At 40.2% G+C, this 19977-nt stretch overlaps 3 protein-coding genes across 3 annotated transcripts in view; 2 read left to right on the plus strand and 1 right to left on the minus strand.

Moving 5' to 3' along the window:
- The window catches only part of LOC109471521, a 9099-nt gene extending 5688 nt beyond the window's left edge, over positions 1-3411 (plus strand). The window contains exons 2-4 of the mRNA XM_019770862.1: positions 1649-1791; positions 2395-2510; positions 2878-3411. Of these exons, the coding sequence (XP_019626421.1) occupies positions 1679-1791; positions 2395-2510; positions 2878-3410 (762 nt within the window). The 5' untranslated portion in view covers positions 1649-1678 and the 3' untranslated portion in view covers position 3411. The remainder of the gene's footprint in view (positions 1-1648; positions 1792-2394; positions 2511-2877) is intronic.
- Positions 3412-4608: 1197 nt separating this feature from the next.
- On the minus strand, positions 4609-6864 carry LOC109471541 (phosphatidylglycerophosphatase and protein-tyrosine phosphatase 1-like). The gene is made up of 4 exons (XM_019770889.1): positions 6463-6864; positions 5907-5987; positions 5286-5477; positions 4609-4882 (listed from the first exon to the last, which is right to left on the minus strand). Exons 1-4 carry the CDS (start codon positions 6607-6609, stop codon positions 4751-4753), a joined length of 552 nt encoding a protein of 183 aa, XP_019626448.1. The 5' UTR covers positions 6610-6864; the 3' UTR covers positions 4609-4750.
- A 265-nt stretch (positions 6865-7129) lies between these two features.
- On the plus strand, positions 7130-17724 carry LOC109471480 (probable palmitoyltransferase ZDHHC16). Its single transcript, XM_019770811.1, has 12 exons — positions 7130-7245; positions 8187-8302; positions 8779-8944; positions 9429-9620; positions 10384-10475; positions 10929-10957; positions 11984-12117; positions 12505-12567; positions 13642-13784; positions 14870-14993; positions 15781-15851; positions 17004-17724. Exons 2-12 carry the CDS (start codon positions 8265-8267, stop codon positions 17104-17106), a joined length of 1155 nt encoding a protein of 384 aa, XP_019626370.1. The 5' UTR covers positions 7130-7245; positions 8187-8264; the 3' UTR covers positions 17107-17724.
- The last annotated feature ends 2253 nt before the right edge of the window (positions 17725-19977 follow it).

Raw genomic sequence — 19977 nt, forward strand, 5'->3', positions numbered from 1 at the left:
TTCGCCAGCCACCAAAAAAACTTCGCGAAGTACACACAGAAAAAAACAAGTACCCATAGAAAATACAAAGTACCCATAGAAAATACAAAGTGCCCATAGAAAATACAAAGTGCCCATAGAAAATACAAAGTGCCCATAGAAAATACAAAGTACCCATAGAAAATACAAAGTGCCCATAGAAAATACAAAGTACCCATAGAAAATACAAAGTACCCATAGAAAATACAAAGTACCCATAGAAAATACAAAGTGGAATAAAAAATGCTAAGTGTACCTATGGGCCTTCGTAACAGTTAAGTCATGTATAGCTTTTAAGTATGTATGGTTTTATAGAGTGTGTAGTTCCAATATTTTACACAACTGACAAACTAGATTTTCATCATCATTGCAATGATTTTCATATAAAATTTCAAAGAACAATTATTATAGAAGTGGCCATGGGTATAATTCACTGGCTCGGCGATCAAAAGAACAAGTAAAACCCAACAAAACTGGCTTGATATATATCTTATGTACTGTAGTATAAAGACTAAAGTGTACTGTAGGAATTAGTTCTTCATATCATTGTATATCATTTTGTATGATATACGTATTTACAATTAGCCTTCTGTCATGTATTTGTAATAATAATAAACTTATCATCATTATTATTTCAGCCTACGTCCTGTTTCCTATTTACAAAAATGTAATAAGGTAGTGAGATGAGCGCAGCAAAGTCCTTTGTAACTAAAGCTGTTAAAAAAGACTTACTTGCAGTCTGCAGAGGATGTCATTGATTAAAGTTACATGCTGTGGCCTAATTGCAAACATGGTAAGAGTGCGTGCTGAGTGAATCATTGGTACTGTGGTATGTAACTATTTATATATCTTAGTATCTCCTATACATGGCACTACAAGACTAGTCTATGGTAATGATCTTTGAGTGGCATACGGGTAGATTTTAAACTTGGCCTTACAACGGCAAAAACATTCCCCAGTTATAACGTTGATGTTACTCTATAAACAGCACATAAAAGTCAGTAATATAAGCAAACTATCCTTCTACCTTTCCTTTCCTTTCCTAATAAAGGTATAACGTTAAATCGTAGGCAAGACCATCCTGAGGTAAACATATTGCATTTGCTTGCAAATGTTACCTTTCTAGTTCATATTACCTTACATTTCCGGATTCAAGCAGCTAACTACTAGTACTATATCACCCTCATCCGCCCTAACTACAAGTACTATATTGTACATGCTAGCCTCCGTAGCAGGCTTATAGAACTGGGGGTTTGGTGGTCTTCGGCTGTTTATGTCTATATGCAATCAGAAAATAGCACCGAAAAGCTCCCAAGGACCCTGAAGACCCCCCAAACCCCCAGTTTTTGGCATGCTATAGAGGCTATAGTACTATATCGTTGTAATGTTTCAGTACTTGGTATCAAATTAAGAAACTGTGCAAAATATCTTACGCCTCCATAAAGAACAGGCGGGTTGAAGAGTGTCACAGATGAATAGCACAGTTCTTTGGTCACAACCATTTATTTTTCACGAGCCGACGTTTCGATGACCGTCTGTCATCTTCATCAGGGCAGTTTATTCATTCGTTTACCAACCTGATGTGTGACAGATGTTTTCATGTGATGTATTTCATATGTCTTATGTTTAGAGGACGGGACTCGAACATCGTTGCCCATATATGGCGTGCGGTCGCTACAGTGAGCACTATGCCAACTCCGTCCGCCTGGCGGCGCTTCTGATCAAGAAAGGGACGCCGACTCTCCTTTCTTACTTGTTGGACAACTTACCAAGGTACGTCCTCTAATTGCATGCATACGTATTCAAGTCTTAACACGTTTTTGTCCAGGGAGGGGGCCACTAAAAACGGGCAAAATGTCACAAAACAATGTGTAAAACGAACCTTCCCAGTGAACAAAGATTTATATTTTTAATATTGAATGAATTGGTCTAGAAGATTTGGCTTTGCTTGTCCTCCCACTATTGTTATTATCATGATTTAACTATCATTGTTGTTCATTAACACGGTACACTTTGTGCAAATTAATCTTATGTCATTTGTATCGTGGGCTCCCTTGGAAATCAGCCCAATTCAGCAGAAGGCGACAAGCAATTTGTATTCAAGGTTGATAAATAAACAGACCTGATCCTAGATCTACATCTGCAATTAGAGATTAAGACGATTGTCTTCAGTTTTATCAACTTTGTATAAATTGTTGTATGTATAGTTCATGTTTTTATGTGTGTACGCCTAGGCATCATACCAAAAATAAAGAAATTCAATTACTGGTAAAACAACTGACAGACCAGGTCTACAGGTGTCCGGGTGAGCAGTGAGCAGGTAAAACAAAAAATGAAATAAAATTCAATTTCTTTCTCAACTCCTCTCGCCCTTAGGTGTGATGATTACGACAACCCCTGCCTGCCATGCACACACGAGTTCAGAACTCACCACCTGAGACACGTGCTGCAGCTGTACAGCCCTCTGCTCAAGCACCTGCGCTTCGGTACAGGTCAGTATCTCATTAAATTGAGCCCCTATCATTTCTCATCATACCTGCAGACCAAGACTTATTGATTATCAATTTGTAGTGTGATTATCAATTTGTTGGAGGTAGCGACTGTGGGGGCGGATGTAACCTAACCAGGATGGTACGCAGGCTAATAAGACATTTCCCCCACACACATACAGATGGTTACCAGAATGTCCTGGGACACCCTGAAACTAAAACCCCTACAAACTTTTCAAGATTTACAGTAGTCTAGTTTTGTGTTGCCACAAACCTAAAAAAACTGTAAATTTCATCACACACACATTCACAGTGACCATCTGCAGCAGTTTGTTTGTGACAGATTTCTTTGTTTCCCCCACTCATACAGGTGGTTATCAGAAAGTCCTGGGTCAGCAGGAGTATGAGCAGCTGTACCCGCTGTCAGGGATCCCCTGTAACCCCCATCTCTTCAGCTTCACCCTGCTCTTCACCCTCATCCGGCATCTCTGCGGGCCGCGGGACGCCGGCTGGCCGGGGTGGGACCGCGCCCCCCTCATCACCGAGAAGTCCCCGGAGTACGACGTGATCCGGCTGAGGCAGTTCCGGGACGTCCTGTACTCGCACCTCCCGCGGGGCGACGTGCGCGGGCCGGTCTTCGCGAAGTGGTGGACGTACCTGTCCGCCGTGCTGATCCGGCTGGGGCTGAGGGAGGCGGAGATCGAGAGGTTCAGGCTGGAGGTGGAAGTCGTGGACGAGGACACGGTAAAGTTTCTCGCGGAGATGCAGAGGCAGTACCGGGAGGAGAGGGAGACCCCTGCGTGTGAGAAGGATTACGCAAACATCGACGTGAGGCTGAAGCCTGCGGAGGATGGGGAAATAGACAGGGTTTTCGACAGCGCGAGATACACCGGACGATACTGATGTCATACATACTGATGGCAATATTGTACATGTACATTATGAAAACACTATGAAAATAAAACTGCTATGGACATGAGCACACGCACACGCACGCACGCACAAACACACGCACACACACACACTGTCCGCGGTGCTGATCTGGCTTGGGCTCCGGAAGGCGGAGATCGAGAGGTTCAGACTGGAGGTGCAAGTCGTGGACGAGGACACGGTTAAGTTCCTCGCGGAGATGCAGAGACAGTACCGGGAGGAGAGGGAGACCCCCGCCGGCGAGAAGGATTATGCAAACATCGATGTGAGACTGAAACCTGCGGAGGACGGGGAAGTAGACAGGGTTCTCGACAGCGCGAGATACACTGGAAGATACTGATGTCATATGGACGGAAGATTGTGTGGGTGATCATCACTAGGAAGCTTTAAACAACTCATCCTGCAATTGAATGTGCAAAGATTGGGTGTAACTGTGGGCATCATACCAGGTTGTTCGGTGTGATATAGCTAGCTGCTGCCGCGCCGCGTGCCTGCAAAACTGGTGTGTTACGCGGAAGGGCAGTTATACCAGCTATATTGATACAGATATTGTACATGTATGTTATGAGCGGTAACTCCTATGTTCTCTGAATAAGAAGAGCAAAGACAGCTAGAACATAGTCACATTCATCAAAGGTTGTTGTACAAGTATGTACAATTAAATCCCTGGCAAGGGTCTAAGACAGTCTGTTCCATAATAAATACGACACCCCCTGGTCAAGGTGTCAAGACTACCAGCCAAGTTTACAACTACATTGTATATAGTAGAAATAAATATGTTCTCATTGATACGGTGTAAATAAAAACTGGTGATTTCTTACAAGTGTTTCTGTCATTCTTCTGGTGTCCAAATCTTGTGTTAGACTTTACAACTTCAATTCAAAACAAGACTATACGCCAAAAAGCAGTTACTCAAGCAAATGGATATGATTTTGAAAACATCAGACGTTTCAGCTAGTATCCACTAGCTTTCGTCAGTGACTGAGAGACCAGAGGGGAAAACAATTTCTAAAAATTTGTCTTCACTTTATTTGCATATCAATCAATAGGTTGTGCTTATAAACCTGTTTTCCCCTCTGGTCTCTCAGTCACTGACGAAAGCTAGTGGATACTGAAACGTCTGACGTTTTCAAAATCATATCCATTTGCTTGAGTAACTGCATTATGGCGTATCGTATTACCTGGATGTCTAACCTTCATCGACAAAACAAGACTAGTCCAAATTTTGTGTTGGACTTTAATGTACAACACTAGTCCAAAACTAGTGTTAGAAATTGCAACTTTGGTAGTAGTCTTTTATAATTTTCTCTACATCATCTCTTTTCATCAATATGTTCTGTTGTATAGTATCTGTCCAGTGCCTCTCTCTGACCCCTGGCCAGGGTTATATGTGGGCGTTTCTCCTTGATGTAAAGATGGGCTTCCTCTGGTGTCCAGCCATGGACCTGTGGTTACAGGAACATAAGATACATTGTAAATACATGTACATGTACATGACATTTGTGAATGCTTACATTTTAAAGTGATTTTAGGAGAAATGAGATTCTGCAGTAGAGTAGACATAGAATTAGAAAACACCTATTTGCTGTGTCATGCTCTTACAGTAAAGAGGTCATTGAAAACACTATGAAAATAAACCCCTGTGAACATGAACACATGCACAAACACACACACACATGCACGCACAAACACACATACATGTACACACATTCACATGCACACATTCACAAACACACATACTCAGTGATACCTAATTGTACATACCTACTACATTGTAGTACCTAGTCCTTTGACCGACCTGGTCATTGGGGGACATACTCATTGAAACACACAAACACACACACTAACCTGCATCAGATAACATGCCACCAGTGTAGCGCTCCTCCTCCTCCCAGCCTTACAGTGTACATACACAGTGTTACCCTGTTCCCGATGTCTCAGTAAGAACAGAACTCCCAGCTTCAAGTGCTCATGGGTCGGCACGCCAGTCAGGTCTATGGTACTGAGCCTGAGCTGCTCAACACCTGTATGTGACCACTCCTACGAAATATACAAAGTACAAATATACATTTTACAAGCAAAAATTGCACCTGTCTTGAACTGTTTTGAACATAAATCAAACAAAATTCAACACAAGATTAAGTGGTCATGGGTTCAATTCCTGGCATTCCTGGCAAGATGTTGTGTCTTTGGGAAATACATAACTTTACATGACTAGCAAACCTAGGATTGGATTGGATCTTTATCATACAACTGGCAGACACATCAATCTGAATTTTGCTCATATCTTTTACAAAGACTGGCTCCACAAAAATTACATAGAAGATTATATTGTCAATTATCAACACACAAAGTCAGGTTTTTGAAAGAGTACTTTTAGTCTTACCTCCACAAAAATTACATAGAAGATTATATTGTCAATTATCAACACACAAAGTCAGGTTTTTGAAAGAGTACTTTTAGTCTTACCTCCATTGAGTTTGTAAAGCGTTTGAGTTCAAAATCTTCGTTCATGGTCACCACAGCCTTCACACCTTCTTGTTGCACCAGCTGTGCACAGATATGGAAATAACAGGACCCAAGAATCAGCTTGCAACAAAACATATTTTGGGTTTTTGTGAATTCATTGCAATTGGAACAACCAAGGAAATTGTACATGCGTATGTGTTATGTTAAACATTACATGCCGTGCTGTGAGAGAGTACTAGGACAAAAACTGTGCAGGGTTGGAGGGTTGCTCATGCAATTTTTGGCTTCCTGAATTCCCCATTTGTTATTATCTCATCCCTGTCGTGGCCAGATTCTGGCATTTGAAAGTTCACCCCATTTCCCGTGCCTGACCTTATCCCACTTCCTGTGTCTGAACTTTTGACCAGTGTGTCATTCTGCCTGTCAATCGTCAAAACCACGCCCTGTGCTGACTACTAGTATCTACTCTGACCGGTCAAACATACACACAAACCCACAGAAAACGGCTCTCTCTGGTAACATAATCATCAACAGATATAATTTGACGATTTCTCACCGTATGTGTCATTGACCGGAAGGGCAGTGCCCCCAGCAGTACGGTGGCGTCTATCCTGTCGTACCATCTGCGTGACGTCACCTTCTCCATGGCGACGTTATACAGCAGTGTCGGGTAGAACAGGGTTCGTGCTAACAGGCCCGACATGGCGATCAAGGTCAAATACTAGTAACCCTCTCCACGGGTTAGTCCAGAATAAGCACAAGGGTTAAGGGCGTTTCGGTCGTAAAGTCATACGCAGTGGTCCACGTTTAAAATCCACACTGTTAGCTCAAAAAATATTATTCCTGACGAGATTTTTTTTCAGACCAAAGCTCCAGTACATTTCTATATGTCCCTGACGTATGTTCCATTCAAATAGTCGTCTGAATACCGTGTTAGGCTGCAAAAACAAGTAAAACGCGGGTGTCAACAAACCCGGGCGCCGCCATCTTTGATTTGGACCAGTTTACTCTATGAAGAAAAAGGGGGTACCAAAGTTTATTGGTAGTAAAAATAAAGTTTTTGTTGTACTTTTGTTGTACAAAAATTAGACTAAGATGTTATCTTATCATAACTATGTATTAAAAAAATTAACACATATATTATCTATGGATTTATTCTGCTCATACGTTGCAAAATGAAAACCATTTTTCGATAGCCCCCTCAAATCAATGAGTCAGCCCCGTTGGCTCCGAAAGGGATTGCATTTCACAAATCATCATCAAGATGACGACGAGAAAAATATGAAACGCCACAGGACGGAAAATACCGGCGTTTTGACCTCATATAAACTATGAATAGGTAAGAAACGACGTTGGTCAACAGTAAGAGAAGTTAGTATTTTGCTTATTTATTCAGAATATTCCAAGATGGAGGTATTTAGTAGAAAACACCACCGTTTAGTACAGACGCCGGTAGTGCATTATGCTTAGATTTTACAACTATTTTTATAGCCCTTACGTAAAAGAGCCTATCACAGCAAATACTCAATATTGTGCCAAGGATTCGGCCGCTATTTATGGATAAGAAGAAAGCAATGTGTTGACAACTATTAAGTATAAATGTGCAGACATTTGACCGACAAATTGGCACAGAAAGGGCAACAACAATCATGTAATATTAATTTGATACCCATATTTATCATATGGCTAGTTGTTATACGTCATTGTCAAGCCTACGTGAGAAGAATGAAAAATGTTACTGGGGGAAAGAGAACAGGAAAAGTTTTCAACCACTGCTTCAATATTAAATGCAAGTTGTAATTGCTATGAATTGAAATAGAATTTAATAAATACATAACGTTAAATGTATCCTAGTATTGTAGCCCTCACTCCTTGCATGAAGTGACTGTTTCACTTAACACTAAAACTGAATTTTGTATCTTGAATGTTATTTTATATTAATATTAGGTTTTTTTATACTTTCACAAGTTTCAGTCTGTGCCCGTACCTTAATGCAAAATATGCTTTAACGGTTAACCTTAGGTATATGTAGGTATTAATGTAGGTATAGATTTTTAAATGTTCATGATATGGCTTCGTAGTTATGCATATGTTCAGGAAATGCTCTACTACTGTGCAAGGTGGTTGTCTGTTTTCTTCAATTTAGTTTTCATAAGGGTAAGATGAAGATGAGTTCTTCTCTCTACCTGTTATTTAAGACCAATTTTGCAATTTGCAGGTGACTATATTACATTGACCCTCAATCATATCAGTGCATGTTTCATCATTCTTCACCACCAGATTTAGCACAGGGCAATCTGTTGTTTGAGAACACCACCTGGCAGGAGTGATTGGAACTGCAGGCAGCTGACAGGGAAGATGGCTGTATACCTGAAGTTTCCTGCCTTCATTAGAAGGTTGGTATAATATGATATAAGAAAAATTTCCAAGAACAAAATATAGTTTGTACAGGTAATATTGAGGCTTTGTAGGTATTTATGATCTCCACCTGCAACTAACTTCTACCAGGGCGGTTATACTGGCTATACAGATACAGAAGCTGGCGTGTTACACCAAAGGCCAGTTATACCGGCTATACAGGTACAGAAGCTAGTGTGTTACACCAAAGGGCGGTTATACCTGCTATACAGATACAGAAGCTAGTGTGTTACGCCGAAGGGCAGTTATACCGGCTATACAGATACAGAAGCTAGGATGTTACGCCAAAGGGCGGTTATACCGGCTATACAGATACAGAAGATGGTGTGTTACGCTGAAGGGCGGTTATACCGGCTATACAGACAGATACAGAAGCTAGGGTGTTACGCCAAAGGGTGGTTAGTACCTGCTATTCAGATACAGAATAACATTTTCTTTTGTCCACTCGTTGCAGATGGCATCAGCGTGTGAAGAGGAAAGTGCAGGAGTACAGGTACATCCTGGTCCTCACCTTCCAGTCTCTGTTCTGTAACGCCTTCCTGTCACCTTGGGTCATGTGGGACACACTCATGGAACCTCTGCTGTGGTTCGTGGAAAAAGTCGTCAAGGCGTTCGGCCCGGTGAGTAAAAAAAATCACTTGATCATATCATTGCTTGAGTAACTGTTTTTTGGCATATCTTATTACCTGGATGTCTAACCTTCACCGACACAACTCTTGATGGGTTTTTATATTTTGTAAATTACAATAATTATATATATATTATGTCCTACTTCAAGAGATAAGTCAATCCATGACGAGAATTTTACTCACCAGAATTTGTTACTTACTCGCCTGGTCTTCATCAGCTTTCTGACTCAAATTTAAGTCTAAGTCTAAAACTCAATCCATGTACAGGGTTGGACAAGTTTTCAAAAACCAACTTATCGGGCAAGTACATCATTTTTATGATTGTGTGAAAACACTTTTCGTTCGCTTAACATTCTCCTTTTCTAGGGTCAGACAGGAAACACAACATTTTTTTCCCTAGGCCTTGAGGGTCATGGAAGCCCTTAGCACTCTTCCAGTTTTTACTTAAAGCTTAACATTCTCCTCTCCTGCCCAGGTGTTTGTATTCGTGGTAGTCTCCCTGATCCTGAGCGTGATCGGTGTGGCCTGGCTGGTGTTCTTCCCCATCATGCGTGACCGTAGCTACGTGACCTTGACCTATCACCTCATCTTCGGCAACTGGCTGGCGGTCAACGTTCTCTTCCACTACTTCAAGGCCCTTCTGACCTCTCCGGGAAAGCCCCCTTCTGTAAGATATCTGATATGCTCCTACCTTACTACTCACTTTAACTTATAGTACATGTGTAAGGCTTCCCTTCTGACCTAGCCTCTAGTTGGAAGCCTCCTTTAGTTAAGTTTCTACCTTAGTTCTCAGTCTAAAGGCTTGTTGGTAACTTCATAGGTGGTGACTGTCAATACAGCTTATGAAAATCAACATACATGTATGGGTTTATATAGATGTGTATATAAACCTAGTACATTAACTGGTACATGTTAGTAGGTAAACATCAGAAATACCATTTACCTGCACCAACCTACATATGCAGGGGGTATTTTGAGCATGGAATTACTATTACTAACTTCTTATTTGTTCTCAAATTCGTTAAGAACACATTGTTATTTCTTTATTAGACTTCTCTATTGCACAATGCAGGGGGAGACATAACAGGTGATTGCTAAGCTCTGCTAGTTGTCTCCCCCGCAACAGACATGTATAAGATACAGAAACAACTAATAACAGACCTGAGTCAGCTTGCGGATGTGGTAGAAACGGACCGCAGAGACTATCATTCTAGTATAATAGGCCATAGCCAAAGCTGTAGGGCTGATATCAATTATGATTTTGCCATGAACAATATTGACCACTGGAAGCCATCATTCTTTATTACGCATGCCTTTCCAGAGACTGGATAGAGTAATATTACAGGGCATGAAATATAGAGTTAGCACATCGTGATTTCTGTGAATGCTGAAACTGCTTGACTCTCAAACTTGTGTGCCCCCCTCCCCAGGGTGACAGGTTGAACACAGAAGTGACCACCGTGTGTAAGAAGTGCATCTCCCCCAAACCTCCCCGCACACACCACTGCAGCGTATGTAAATGGTGAGAAATGCATCGGTTCTGCTGGACGTGGAAACCGTTTTCCTTTTTGGTTTTGAAAATTAGTATGGTCCTGCAGCTGAATGTTGCAATTTTATCTTTGCTGTACTTTATAACTGTGTGTAAGTGTAAAATTTGATTGTTTCCAAGTCATGTAACTTGATTTGTACTCAAGTATGTTTTTCTTTTACTGTGAAATAACTAAAAAACTCAGTCTTTTATATCTCTCTAAAATGCTTACCGGTATCACTTTTCTTGGCTTTGCCTTGAAACAAACTTTTTACAAGAAACTTAAGCCAGAAGTTTCACACAATAGAATTATCAGTAAAATGAACGTGCCGTGAAGTGATTTTGAAGTTCCCTTGAGAGTTAAAGCCAATGACTCTATGCCTTGGGTGTTTTATCAGAAGTTAGACTAAGGACTTTCATCTGATATTTTTGTCTTTTTTCTTTCAGCTGTGTCCTCAAGATGGATCACCACTGTCGTATCCTTTCATAGGAACCCGTCTTACGATGATTGATTCATCTCCGTAAAGCCCTTAAGGCTCAACTTTGTTCCTACTTGGAGCTTATTTTAAAAGGGTGTTTGCTTTTAGGATATTCATGCAGAGTCGCAGACACTTGGAGGCAAAGACCAGTCTTTTAATATTCGCCAAAGGGGTAGCCTGACTAAACCTCGCTTTTTGCCGGCTCCCTAGGCAGACTTTGTAGGGAGCCCACCGGAAATTGGGTTTCACGGGCTACCAAAGGGGCATCCTTTTTTAGATTTCCTGTTAACATTTGATATTATGAAAATATGAACACTAATGCAAGTTCAAGTCCCATAGAGAGTGTTCAGAACTATGCCCTTTATTGTACCCCTCTTTGGAGAGCATTAAAAGCAGATTCTATTAGTGGCACGGTCACATTCGTGATAGGTCACAGTAGGATCCTGATGTCTTAGAATTTCTTAGGTCATGTACAAACAACTTTGTGAGAAGTACGGCAAAGTTTTGTTGCTTTGCATAACCAGTAAGCTGCCTTAGTATTGTATAGTAGGTAGAAGCTGCATACGACTGATAGTAAGATTTTATCCAGTCACACTGGGATGGGCCACTATTCTTTTCGACAAATGTGATGGGATATATATCATGCTCAAGGTGTGGCTTTTCTCAAATGCGAGACCTTTGGCTTTATGTCCTGTCTGAGAGGAGATCCCTACTCAAGCCCAGAACCTTAAGATTCTAAGTCAACAACCCTAACTGCAAGACTGCATTGTTACATTGACAACATTGTGGGGTTGTGGGGCGTAATGGCAGATTATTCTGCTCAGAAGCAAGAGGTCCCGGGTTCGAGCCCTGCCAAGTCACCAACCTTGTGCCCTTGGGAAAGGCACTTACACGGCTTTCCTCACTTTGCTCAGGTGAACATGAGTTTGCCAGAATGATCATTACCATGATCGTGGGCATTAAAGGAAAACCACACCAAACCAAGCATTGCTACGAAAGTTTCCTTAACCCCACATATCCCAGCATGGCTGAACAACTGTGTGGGGCATTACAACCATCGCTACTTCTTCCTCTTCTGTGTCTACATCTTTGTGGGGTGTTGCTACGTCTGCTACAGCACATACGACGTCTTCTTGGACCACTTCCACAACTCCGAGGTATCATGGACTTTAACAGCTAGTGACTAATGAGCTAATGATGTATTCATGCATTTATTTTCTTAATTTTTTATTAATGACTGTATTGATGCTTACTAGATACAGTACATGTAAAAAAAAAGTTATTATGACTCTTGTCCGTGACCTCTACCCCTCCTCTTTGACCTTGTTGAAAAGCGGCCATGTAGACTGAACAAGCATTCGAAGCAAAATAAAGGCATGGACTTGACTTGACTTGTAATGTCAGCTGAGTGAAAACATGTGGACTTTCAATGTCAACCAGAAATCAGAGATTTCAGACTTCATAAAGTTTTAATACATAATTTTGTTGTTGTGTGCAAGATGTGCAGATATGTGAGAAAAAATCGTGTTCTTTTTCTGTTCCAGAAATATCTTTTCAGTGGCAAGTTTTCTCTGCTGTCACCACTGGATACTATCCAGGCTGCCGCAGTAAGATGTCATTTGTATTACATATGTACTTGTTATCGTACAAATAGATTTTGGTGTAACAATTGTTGTTGGTAGGCAGGCAAGAACTGGTATTGAATAGTCCAATCAGTACCAGGGACAGGTTAGTATTGCCCAATCAGCTGCAAGGAGTAAAATTGAAAAGGCCAATCAGCTGCAAGGAGTAAAATTGAATAGACCAATCAGCAGCAAGGAAAGAGTTCCTTTAGTAGCACGGTCAGAGATGGTACAGTCCAATTGGTTTGAAAGACATAGATTGTATTGTCTAATCAATGCCAAGGACAGACATAGACTAGTGTAATCAGTACCAAAAAGAGTGATTGGATAATCCTATCAGCACCAAGGACAGGGAAGCTATAGTCCATCCATTACCATGGAACAGGATGGTATTGTCCAATCAGTACCAAGGACAGGGATGATATTGTCCAATCAGTGCCAAAGACAGGGATGGTATTGTCCAATCAGCACCAAGGACAGGGAAGCTATAGTCCATCCATTACCATGGAACAGGATGGTATTGTCCAATCAGTACCAAGGACAGGGATGATATTGTCCAATCAGTGCCAAAGACAGGGATGGTATTGTCCAATCAGTACCAAGGACAGGGATAGTATTGTCCAATCAGTACCAAGGACAGGGATGATATTGTCCAATCAGCACCAAGGACAGGGATGGTATTGTCCAATCAGTACCAAGGACAGGGATGATATTGTCCAATCAGTACCAAGGACAGGGATGGTATTGTCCAATCAGCACCAAGGACAGGGATGGTCTTGTCCAATCATTACCAAGGACAGGGATGGCATTGTCCAGTCAGTACCAAGGACAGAGAATGAATAGACCAATCAGTGCCTTGGACAGAGATTGAATATACCAATCATTACCAAGGACAGGGATGGCATTGTCCTATCAGTACCATGGACAAGGACGGCATCAGCCAATCAGTACCAAGGGCAGGGATAGAATAGCCAAATTGTAGACAAAGACAGTATAGACCAGTGATGGTTTGTCCTTACATACTGTACAACATAGACAGTTTTTCTCTTCCCTGTGCAGCTCCAGTTACGTCAGCCGCAGGGCCAGGACACCGCGGTACCTGAGCTTGCCTTCCCAGCTAACCAGACACTCGTGCAGGAGCCGGTCACCATGTGGGAGAAGGCTCAGCACAACCTCATTATCTACCTCTTCTTCCTGTGCAGGTAGGTAACACATGTAGCAAGAGTAAGCACATCAGCAGAATGTACTTCACTTGAGCAAAACCCCTAGTTTTCTTTGGATTATTGGTCAACATTGCATCAGAATTTTGTCTATTGCGGACAATATTTTTACCGACATAACATTTGGAAACTGCATACGGGATGTCAACCTTATATGTGCAAATACAATCTTATATGAGACGTTATGCCAAAGTGCTATGCACAATACATTATGGGTTTCACACAGGTGCAGTACATTCTGCTGATAGTAGCACATGTAGCAGATGTGGGATTGTCCAATCAGCACTGGGGACGGTCTTGCAGTAATCCAGATTGAATAGACCAATCAGCACCAAGGACAGGGACTGTATCAGCCAATCAGCACCAAGGACAGGGAAGGGGACAGTATCAGCCAATCAGCACCAAGGACAGGGGACAGTATCAGCCAATCAGTACCAAGGACGGGGGACAGTATCAGCCAATCAGTACCAAGGACAGAGGACAGTATCAGCCAATCAGCACCAAGGACAGGGGACAGTATCAGCCAATCAGTACCAAGGACGGGGGACAGTATCAGCCAATCAGCACCAAGGACAGGGGACAGTATCAGCCAATCAGTACCAAGGACGGGGGACAGTATCAGCCAATCAGTACCAAGGACAGAGGACAGTATCAGCCAATCAGCACCAAGGACAGGGGACAGTATCAGCCAATCAGTACAAAGGACGGGGGACAGTATCAGCCAATCAGTACCATGGACAGGGATGTTATAGCACAGTTGCTAAATAAGTTGGGAAATGGGTACTTGACTTCAGCTTGGATGTAATAAAACGCAGTGCCCTAGACACGGTGCATTAACAACTCACTGCCCCTATGGACTGATTAAAGCTACGAGACTTTTACCTTTAGTCACTAGCTTACATCAAATTTCTGCAGTGGTGCAGGTGTGGGTTTAGGGGGCGTGTCAGTGTGGCATGCCAGGCTCATCACACAGGGACAGACTAGTGTACCCCTTCCTCTTACCAGTTTTATCTTGACTAGTGCACCCCTTCAGTTTTATATTGACTGGTGCATTAATATTTCCCCAGTGGTGCAGGTGCGGCTGTGGGGGGTCTATCAGTGTGGCATGCCAGGCTCATCACACAGGGACAGACCAGTATAGAGGTCCACATCAACAAGAAGGAAAACAAAAGGGCTCAGAAGAAGGGTCAGGTAGGTGATGCTTACATAACGTAAGAGGTCGAAGATCTCATACCTCCATCACACAAATGATACTTTCCATATATTGTCAAGTCATGTCCAACTCTCGTATCTGTCTTTATAGGTCATTTTCTTTATACTTCATTCCATAAGCAAGACAAAATCGCCCATACATGACTATATTGTTAGCCTGGTTACCAAACCTATTATAGCTCCCGAGTGCTTGCGGAGAGGATGTAGGACTCGGGAGCTATAATAGGTTTGGTAACCAGGCTATATATTGTACCTCATATATTGTTATTGATAATAGTTTGTAGCTATTATAATTGTAAGATAGACTTAGTCTCGTAGTATTGTTGTCCTACTGCCATACATTATACCATGTACAATTGTTGAGCAATGAAGTTCATCCATATTTTCTTGTATACCTTGTTTGGTTTCAGTCATTAATTACACAAATAAAGTATATTTTACACTGTCCAAACAAACAGACACACAAACTCACAGCTCAGCCACCAAAAACAATACATTTGTATTTCTGTACCCAGATTGCAGTTGGAAAAAAAAGGCATCAGATCATAACTTCCCAGTCTACAAGTCTACAACTTTTTGCAAGTAGTTACAGAAGAAAGTGCGTGTTGTGTGTTTCCATAGAACATTTGTCTTAGCTGCTATTTAAGTGTTTTACTCTAATAGTTGATCCTAACAGTACACCCTCTGGGATGTTCAAGCTATCAATTGTATTCTTCAAAAGCTCAGGGCAGTTTTGGTTATTCTTATCTCTGTCTTTTTGTCGCAGGTGTTCAGAAACCCTTACGACTACGGCCCCAGGAAAAACTGGAAACTGTTTCTTGGCCTAACAAATGGAAGGTAAGTCCCAGGTCATTTGTCATATGGCTATCATTTCTCTTAATACCAGTCTTAGTGTGAAGAGTCAACTTAGATTGCTATCATAATCGTTTTTCTTATGATCCAATCTACGCTTTGTCGCACGTACTGGCCAAGAATATAGCTTTCCTGTGGCTTGAAGGGAAAATTTGAAATTTGTCTGTGAAAGAATTGCTGAAGTTTGTACTATCTGATATTTCCCTTTTACATCTAATGCATTTTTTAAGGGGAAGGTTTTTTGTGTCAGTTTGAAGTTCAAGGAAGTACTTACTAGATTTCTATTATTATTTGTACCTTTATTTTCATGATAACAGAAAGTTCTCTATTGTGATATATAATCATAAAGACAGAGACATAATAAAATTTTTTTTTTACATTGGAACAGTTTACGATATTGACAATGATTTCATTTCTGATGCATCAGATTTTATCTGTTTCCCAGCTGTTGTGTACTTTTTGTTGTCTGACAAAATGTAATCATGCTTTGTCCTGTGTACATGTACATGTATGCTGGGCCCCATCAGAAATCATCTCCAACAGGCTGAATGTGCTACCCAACTGTTTTATGATGAAATAGAATAGATCAACAAAATAAAAATGCAAACTTGATGGGTTGCCATTTGGTTTACAGAGCAATCACCTTCATTGTAGGTTGATATTGGCACTGTTACATTTTCTAGCAGGCTATAACAAAACCAACTGCTGGCAAGGATCTAATTCTAAGATAGTTTTTTTAACAAAACAGCTGAAATTTGTAATGCATGTCCCAAGAATACCTTCAGTTTGCGATTGTACGATGCTGATATGAGGAATGTCACCAGGCCCTAAATTGGTTGGTATCACATGGCAAACTTCTAATCTCCAAGCAGATCTTTCGGTGGCTGAGTTACAAATTGTCAAGACAGTATCAAATTGTCAAGACAGTATCCAATATGCTACCCAAGCTGGTTTAAAAAAATCATACAAGTATACAATAAAGAAAGCCCAATAAAAATGCCTAAAACATGCCAAAAATAAGCTGAAGAATTATGTTTAAGTAGATGTTCACCAGGTATGTAGTATTTTTGGCGTGCTCGCTGCAAAGATATCTGTTATAGATACCAAAAGGAAAAATTATACCACGATTTTCCACAGGTCATGGAGGCACATTTTATTCCCGTCTTCACACCCCCCAATGGGAGATGGTCTCACCTGGCACAATCCACAAGACTATGGCAGAAGGGTGCTACCAATCTGAGAACGGGGGGACAAGGCTCTGTGGATATTGTAAGAAGTTCAGAAAACGGGAGGGAACTTTTTAATAAGAAGAGATCTGGCTAAAGGCATCTGTATGTAATACTATGTATCTGCCTGTATATTTAGAAAATGTGTGCAAAAATTGTCATTTGATTCTATGATAATAATTCATGGTACATAAGCACTATTTTTGCAATTGTCTGAATCACATATAAAAATTAATGTATAATTTATTGATCCGTAAAAATTGCTGCACATGGATATTAAACAAAAAAGTTGTGATTAATAGATGTAGACATTAGTACTTTTTTTTACTTTTTTTTTACATTTTTGTATGCAATATGACAAGTATATGTTTTAAAGGCCAGTTTACATCAGTGTTAGCTTATAGAGAATCTGTATCATGGCCCTTTCATTTTCCATCAAAATGCACTTTGACCCTTTTGTTTTTATAGTTTTGTTATAGCCACCATTGGAAAAAAAATTGTGCTGGTGTCATTGTCTTCAATGAGAATGATGGTTAAATCCAGGATATATAATTTTTCAGAAAGAAATTTGATAGGTTGATACTTGTGAAAAACATCAAAACTACAATCTGGCTGAAACACACATTGATGAATGCAGTACTAGTATTACTGTTTAACGTGACATTCTAAGCAGGTATTTGAAATTGTATTTATCTTTTGTACATGTTTAAACATGGTAACATTACAGTCAGTAGATTGTTGAAAACTTCCACAATATTTACCTTAGCATTCAAAGTTCACACATGTAACATGATGGAAGGGTTTTACTTCTTTCCCAACACAAAATGCTGGTCAGAAATTTAGCGAGACCACTCGTTTTGTAACGGAATTTGAGTTAAATTCTTTTCCATGTCACACCATACTTTACTGTTATTAATTTTATATTATCAGCACCAGGAGGGTTAATATGAAATATGAATCATGACAGGTATATCTAAGTAGGTAGTAAAGTACTACTATCAAACAGCAGATTAAAAATCATGAAAATCTGATATTTTTTAAAAGACTTTCAAATCAAAAGCATCCTTTTGCCAGAGCTTCTAGATAACATAGACTTGGCAATGTGACAGGGATGTCAATTGAATTTTTGCAGTAGTTTTATTTTATGGTAGGAGGGAATGGGAGTTTTTCACAGTGTTTCAATTTTGCAGGGAAAACAATTCTGTAGTACAGTAGTCATACTGTGTCTTGAATTTGTGGTGCAGAGGTCACTGCAAAAAGTGCAAAAATAAAATCACTGCAAAAGTTGTACATTTTACAGTCCTGCTACAGTAGTGCATGTACATTTGTGTACAATTGGCAATATTTGTATGTTATTATGTCATACATAAGCTAAGTGTCGCAGTTAAAATACTATTCTTTGTCTTTGTTTAGGAAGAGTTTATTTCAGAGATGAATGGTTATTGTGATAGACTAAGTATAATGTTCTAAGTTTGGTCTGTGAAACCTATTGTTACTGTATATGTTATGATTGCAATGGTACCTATTCTGCAATATGTAAGCAAAGTGTTAGTTGTGCTGCATGATTAAGTGTTGATTTGTGCCATCCTCAGTCTTGAACAGGTTAATTTGTATCAAAACTTTGTACTTCCAGTAGTTAAACGTTAAACGTGCATGTACATCTTTGTGCCATATTGGTTTTGTAAGTGCGGAAAGTTGTGCCGGACTGTTGGTTACAATTTGTGCAATAATGTTTTCTGGATTGTTTGTTCTTGTTTTAATAAGTGTGCTTTACAGAACCATATCTGACAATGTGCATCAAAGGTACCATACATATGATAGAAATATAACATTCCAGGTCAGACTTTCTGAGTAGACGTCAGAAGAAACAACTAGGTAATGATAACAGAAATGTATTTTATTTCTTTTATGATCGAAAGTACATCAATACTCTTACCAGCATACCTGCAGGCTAGTAAATGAAGACATTGTCAAAAACGCTGCATGGACAAACAGCCAACATTGGGACATGAAAAGGCAATATACTTTTGTATTGTTATAAAAGCATGCTGCAGTTATTCTGGCTATTAGGTGTAGTTTTAACATTTACTGTAGATATTAAATGAGTTCTTGTAGTCTCCTCTGTTTGTTTGCAAGTATGTATTGCACAAAAAGTCCACTTTTAGACAATTTTGGAAAAAAAAACTTGCCTCTTGGTAGAGATTTGATTGCCCGAAAGATTGCTTCTTTTTGGCGACGCCTCAGGGCCGTAGCCAATTGATGTACTGCTAAGACTGACAGTAACTTGTCCTGACGAGTACAGTTGTGTATTTGGACTCATTGTGTATTTTTATATTATTGTACATGGCATTTCTTCTGTTATGTCCAAATTTTATGTTACTATGTTAATAAACTATGAGCATGCTACTCTTTAGTAATGTATTTGATTTGCTTCCCTGGAATTTTTGATTAAAGAATATGAAAAGAAATACAAGAAAGCGATGGCGACGCACTAAAGTTAATAACTTGACTTGTCCACACTGTAGACCGAGATCCTGATTCACAATTAGAAGTTCAACCAATGAGAGAATGGTGTCAATCAGTGGTTAAGTTTGACCAACCAAAGAGTTGCAGCATGTCTGTTGAATATTTGAATTTCTCCTTTTTTTTCTTTTTTTCTTTTTTGGTTGCATTTCTACGTTTTGGCGGAGTTGGATGTTTTTCTAACTTGTTATGTCAGTTACGTCTTTGAACCACGACCAACTGCTGTTAATTTTGAGCATTTAAGCGAAAAGTTATAACATTACATGTAATATGAATTATCTTACGAACGAATTTCTGTCCTTTGTTTTGGTCTGTTCTCTTAAAATAGCACTGATTCTGCATCACCGGTGCGTTACCTCTTC

This window comes from Branchiostoma belcheri, unplaced genomic scaffold, assembly GCF_001625305.1.
Source record: "Branchiostoma belcheri isolate BF01 breed outbred unplaced genomic scaffold, Haploidv18h27 scaffold25, whole genome shotgun sequence".
NCBI lineage: Eukaryota > Metazoa > Chordata > Leptocardii > Amphioxiformes > Branchiostomatidae > Branchiostoma > Branchiostoma belcheri.